Source organism: Phalangium opilio, unplaced genomic scaffold, assembly GCF_054372755.1.
Source record: "Phalangium opilio isolate 3A_F unplaced genomic scaffold, DU_Popi_V2 ptg000038l_1, whole genome shotgun sequence".
Lineage (NCBI taxonomy): Eukaryota > Metazoa > Arthropoda > Arachnida > Opiliones > Phalangiidae > Phalangium > Phalangium opilio.
The window spans coordinates 5,335,242-5,341,918 of record NW_028324161.1 but is presented as its reverse complement, the minus strand read 5'-3'; the positions used below and the strand labels follow the sequence as shown (position 1 = coordinate 5,341,918).

General features: G+C 33.9%; 1 protein-coding gene across 1 annotated transcript; it reads left to right on the top strand.

Annotated features, from left to right (window-relative positions):
- The first annotated feature begins 1,197 nt into the window (after positions 1-1,197).
- On the top strand, positions 1,198-2,424 carry LOC149682793 (uncharacterized). The gene has a single exon (XM_089834397.1). It carries the CDS (start codon positions 1,198-1,200, stop codon positions 2,422-2,424), a length of 1,227 nt encoding a protein of 408 aa, XP_089690523.1.
- The last annotated feature ends 4,253 nt before the right edge of the window (positions 2,425-6,677 follow it).

Genomic DNA, 6,677 nt, shown 5'->3' with positions numbered 1-6,677 from the left:
CTTTTTAAAACAAGACGGCCCAAAACTCGTAGTAGTAGCCATATCGTACGAGTGAATAGCCCCTCTATACCCTACCCTAATGAGTGGATAACCCCTCTATACGTTACCCTAATGAGTGAATAGCGCTATCTTTTTCAATTCTTAAATAATTTACCGTGCATAAAATCAGAGTGAATAGCCCCTCGATTCCCTACTCTAAACAGTGATTAAATTATAACCGTATAAATTTACTTATGCTGTAATTCTAATATTCCGGCGAATCGAAGAACAGATAGTTTTTAGTGATAATCCTCTCGATGAGTTTACAACATAGACTTATGCCGATGCACACTTATCGCATCTTATAAATTTCTAACAAGGACTTTTGCCCAGAAACTTTTGAAAGAGAAAGTTTAGTTATAGTGATTATCCCCTCGAATTACCTTTAGCAATGCTAAAATGATCAAACGCATAACGCTCATTTAACACTATGTTAGCTCTATCTAAACCCACATTTGAATTAACCGCCAAAACGTTCCAGTCAAACATAACATAGATGACGATAGCTACCGAACGAGAACGAAAAACGGGGAAAATCGTTATCTATTTAATTAGCACATACATAGAAAGAAAATAAATATAAAAACCCCAAACATACAAATTCATAAGTATCCGACTCCACAGATAAAAATTCAAAAGTTTCCGACCCCACAGATTAAGAGGTACCCCACCCCACATCACCCCGACATTTTAGAGATAAGAATAAATAATAAAAAACTCGGAGTTTCTATTGAGTCTCTATGGTTCAGTGGTTAGAGTGTTTGTCTACTACGCCAGCGACCCGGGGTTCGATTCCCGGGTCTGACCTGAAAAAATTTTAATTAAAATTAAATCTCTAACCGAGCCCAGTAACCCCTATGGGTGGGTTGTGGTAATATAAAGTTCCTTTTAAGCTAAAATCTGACGATAACGATAGCGAAAACTCCGGCCACTACTGTTACTACTACTACTACTACTACTACGGCTCGGGTCAAACTAAGAGCCTATCGTATACTACGATATGGCTAAAAAGATACCATAGGAATAATACCCAAGAATTTATACCGCCTTAAAGAAAATCAATCTCGCGTGGCGATTGAATGGTTAGTATGGTTAAGTCATAAAAGAAACATTCCAATTCAATCGGCGTATACGGGGAAAGAAGCGAGAGTCCTTAATATGAAAGTAGACGGGATGTACGAGAATGAAGTGTTTGAATTTTTCGGATGTTGGTTCCACGGGTGTAAAGTTTGCTTCCCTTTAAATAGACATAAACTTATATCGGGTGATCCAGGTCAAACTTTAAATACTAGATGGATTCGAACGATGAAAATAATTAACAAGCTGGGATCGTCAAATAATATAAAATTGTCCACGATTTGGGAATGCGAGTGGAATTTAGAAAAGAAAAATAATCCCGAAATTGACGAGTTTCTCTCGAACGAGAACTTATTAACTAAAATTAAAGAAGCCTTGAATCCAAAAGATAGCTTTTTCGGAGGTCGAGTAAATACTTTGAAAACATTCCACGAAACAAGGGGTACCGAACAGATTCATTATTTAGATTTCACATCTTTATATCCCTATGTAAATAAATGTAAAAAGAACGTGTTAGGTCACCCCAAAATATTACTCGAGAATATACCCGACATTTTTGAATTTGAAGGGTTACTAAAATGCGAAGTTTTGCCCCCGTCTAGCCTATACCACCCGGTTCTTCCGGCTAAAATTAACAATAAATTAGTTTTTACATTGTGTTACACGTGTTGCAAAACTAAAAATCAAGAGAAATGTAACCACGAGCCTCACGAAAGACAATTAAACGGTACTTGGGTTATTGACGAACTTAGACACGCTGTTAATAGAGGTTACGTAATTTTAAAAAAGATCGAAGCTTGGGTCCATGAAATAACCGAATACGATAAAGTAACGGGAAAGGGGGGATTATTTCAAGAATATATCGATACCTTTTTAAGATATAAAACCGAGGCTAGCGTTTTTCCATCAAATTGCAACACCGAACAAGAAAAGAGACAATACGTTAAAAATTTCAAATTAATGGAAGGTATCGATTTGAATCTAGATAATATTAAGAAAAACGAGGGGTTAAGATCATTGGCAAAATTTATGCTTAATTCTTTATGGGGAAAACTCGCGCAAAGAACTGTTTTAACCAAAACGGAAGTTTTGAAAACTGGTCGCGAGTTATTCGAATTATTATTAAATCCCGAAATCGAAGTTAGAAGTATTATGACAATAAACGAAAAGACGATTCTAGTTAAATATATACCCACCGAAGGAAACGAAATTGAACACAAACACACGAATGTAGTAGTCGCCTCGTACACTACCGCAATGGCGAGACTACATTTACTCGAGTCTTTAGAACAAGTTGGTCAAGCCTGATATTATTACGACACTGACTCATTACTGTATTTATCCCCTAACGGAGACCCTTTATTACCTACGGGAGATTATTTGGGTCAACTTAAAAATGAATTAGAATGTTTTGGCAAGAACGCGTATTGTCAATTATTCGTAAGCGGTGGTCCTAAAAATTATAGCATGTCAATATTTGATCCTGACTCGGGGAAAAAATATAATATTACTAAAGTGAAACGATTTAGGCTCGATATAAATTCGGAGAAAATTATAAATATAGAAAACCTTAAAGCCTTATTAGGCGTAGAAATTGAAGAAAATGAAACTACTGATTTTAAAATACGTATTCCGAAACAAATTAGAAGATTACCAAATCATATTGTCGTATCTCGCGATGAAACTAAAGTATACTGAATAATATTAGATAAAGTAAGAATTTTACCTAACAATTTCGAAACATTACCTTATGGATATAAATGAATTTTGTAAATAAAGTATACTCTTTTTTTAATTTATTGTGTCTTTATTTGAAACATTTATTTGAATGGTAAAGAAATAAGAAAAAAAATATTTGGAGGGACTTCGTCCCTCCAAAAATTTTTTGGTGGGGGCGGGATTTTGGCCTCCCCTTCCGCGCGCGCGTAAAATCCGCGAACGCGTTAATTATAATTTAATTAATATTTATTTAATAGCATTTCTTATTTTTGATTCATTCGTATTAATATATATAGTTCGAAGTAAGACGTATGATAATACCTTTTGAACATCCAGCATCGATATTGTTAGCCGGTAGTTCCGGTAGCGGTAAAACAGTATTCTGTTATAGAATTATTAAAGAATTAGAATATATGTTTAAACCTAAAATTGATCAAATTGATTATTATTATTCGGAATGGCAACCTTTTTATGACGATATGAAAAGCAATAGTAATATTAATTTTATTCGCGGATTACCGGATGATATTACTATTTACGACGGCTCTAAAAATATATTAATGATAATTGACGATTTAATGAGCGAAAATAAAAGTACTTTAATAGCCGATATATTTACTAAATATAGTCATCATAGATCTATATCGGTTTTATTTTTAGTACAAAATTTATTTCATAAAAATATAAGAGAAATATCTTTAAACTCTAAATATATTATTTTATTTAGACAAATTAGAGATAAAATGCAAGTCAATTTTTTATTCAAACAAATCGATCCCTATAATTGGAAATTTATTCAAGAAAGTTACAAAGACGCTACCAAAAATCCTTATTCTTATTTATTATTCGATTTAAGTCAAAATTGTCCCGAGGAATGGAGAATTAGAACTAATATTTTCCCGAATGAAAAAATTACTATCTACGTTCCTAAATAAAAGAAGATAAATTTCGATACCTAGCTTCATTTTTAAGATGGCTATGAAACGTAAAAGCCCTTCTTCGAAACGACGAAGGAAAGGAAATTTTTGTCAACGTTTAGCTAAAAAGAATATACATTTAATTAAAACTTTAAGTAAATTAAAAAGAAATCAACGTTTAGGTCTTTTGAAAAACGCCGATAAAGAACTTATCGAAACTCTAAGCGAAGTCGCGCTTAATACCCTTAACGGAAATCTCGAATTAAGTTCGAACAATTTTAAAAAAGTTATCTAAATATAAAAATAAATTAAGAAAAATCGCCGAAAAAAGTTAATTGGAAATTAAAAAGATCAATATTGATTAATCAAAAAGGCGGAGGGATCTTTTCTTTGCTTTTAGCCTTGGCCGCGTCTGTATTGGATCTTTATTTAGTTCTAGAAAATGAAATTCGCTAAAAAAATGACTTTAGTACCCTACGAAAAACCAGAATCGTCTCCGGTTTCCAACGACGTCAATACGTTAACTAATTTGGAAAATGATATGCGCGAAATAATTAACAACGTTAATTTAGACGATAAAACTAAATGGGTTTTATATCAACAATTATGGCAAAGATATCAAACGACTAAAAATCCTCAAGAACATAATTCTTTACAACCTTGGATTAATTTATTTTCAATGGAATATAGATCACGCGCGAAAGATATTTTAAATTATTTGTCGACTAACGAAAGAAGAGTAAAGTGGTCTGATAAAGACGGGTCCGTTTTTATAGACGATTCTCGAGTATTAAATAGCGATATTAGCGAATTAGTTTATTACGCCATTAAATATTTCGACGAAGGAAACGTTTTATTATCCCCACCTATTGGATGGAAAGAATTCGAACAATTTGTCGAAAATTACGTTAAAAAAACTAAACCATTATTTCTTCTTCAACAACAACAACAACAACAACAACCGACCCCACCACCACCATCAACACCCCAATCATTTCAATTAACAACAACACCGAGTTCGTTACCGATTAAACAAGTTGGGAAAACCAAAATATTACCTCTCCGTGTCAAGAGGTCTACTACTACAAACGTATTTACCTAGATATGGAATTATTTCACATTTTTGAAGTAAAAATTTACGAAATATTGAAGCAGTATTCCAAACATAGCGAATTTACAGTAAAGCAGACGACATTTTACATCCAATAAGGATAAATCTTGGACACATGGAAATCAGTCAATGGGGAAAAGAACAGGAAATGAAGTCTACGCTTCAGCTGTTTACCCTATATTCTGAAAGCTACATTCACAACTGGTTTGCAGTGTAAACACTATCGTCTCGTCTCACCTCAACAATATTCTTAGTTTGCCAACATGAATGTTAACATTAAATAACAACAAAGCTAATTTGTAGCTAGACGCACTAATAGTCAATGCGCACCACAAAGAGATTAATAAGTCTGTAGTTAATACCCGTTTACCATTAGCCCTTTTACTAACCTTATTATTATTATTTAAGAGTGTATTTAACTTTCGGCTCACTCTGAACCGTTGATGTCTCTTCATTTTAGACACGAAAATCAAAGCCAAGAGTTTACTTCACCTCAGGCCTCAATTATTTACTCTTTGTTTCACTAAGCCTATTGCGGATAATACTTGTTATACGCGCCGGAATCTAGGTCTTAGTTTTCTTCATGAAATCACTAAACCAATGATTATTCTATATACAGATGTAGTATAGCTTAAGCAATATATAAACAGCCATTTCAAATAACAATATTAAAAAAAATCTTTGGAATATCAAAATGAAACAGAGCTTTAAAGCTACAAAAGTACTAAATGCATCATAATTACGAAAAATACTTCCACATATTCACTTTATATTATGGAAAAAGGGAATATTAAGGTTCTGTATGATTTCTTAACACATCAACACAAGGCTAACTGCTAACGCGACGCACTAGTGTAACAATGGACGGACACACACAGACAACAAGAGTAACAAGGAGTATAAACCCATTAGTGGAAGCAGTATTTTTTTTCCGAAACAATCTCGCTTATGTTTATCCTCTCTAGACTTCGCTAAAAACGTATTACTACTACGTAAAATATTAATAGACAGGCAAGGATTGATACCATTAAAGAAGGAGCGCAATATTATCCAGATTTTCATTTCATATACAGAGAAAAGAAATTATTATGTTTCTGAGAGGAGCTTCCCATTTAGGTTGTTGTTTTGAAAAATATATCGCAATGCACGGGCCTTGATAGATAGGAGGCAATGAATGAAATATCTCGCATGCACGGGCCTTGGCAGATATAGGAGGCGATGATAATCTCTCTCTTTGCACGAGAGGTTTATCTTTAATATTTAAATAAATATAATTATTTTTAATTATTTTAATCTTCAATAATTAACATTAATAATAGTTAAATCGTTTAAAATAAAGTTATACCTATTATCATCTCAAACTTTGCTAATATTGACGTTTAAAGTGAAGGGTACCCCTCTTGCCCACTTTCTTCAAATTTTGGGGTATATATACGATTCGTTTCCATTATAATAGTAAGGAAAAAGCGCAATTGCGAAAACCTTTGGTGGCGATCCCACCTTAGGGAGGCTAGACGTTTCTCGTAACCCTAGCTGATCGCCGCGTATATCCTAAAACCAAACGATGATAATGGAGTAGAAGCCAATGATACAGATTGGTGTCTATGTGGAATAGACGGAAGACCAGTGGATGGTGGTGTTAGAAGCCAATGATACAGATTGGTGTCTATGTGGAGTTGACGGAAGGCCAGTGGATGGTGGTGTTTAGGAGCCAGTATGTACAGAGTGGTGTCCAAGTGGGATGGACGAAGACCAGAAGATGGTGGTGATTAGAAGCCAGTATGTACAGACTGGTGTCCAAGTGGAATGGACGA

Bases quoted from the DNA above. Each gene is read 5' to 3' on its own strand.
- LOC149682793 (XM_089834397.1), top strand. From the start codon at position 1,198: ATGAAAGTAGACGGGATGTACGAGAATGAAGTGTTTGAATTTTTCGGA.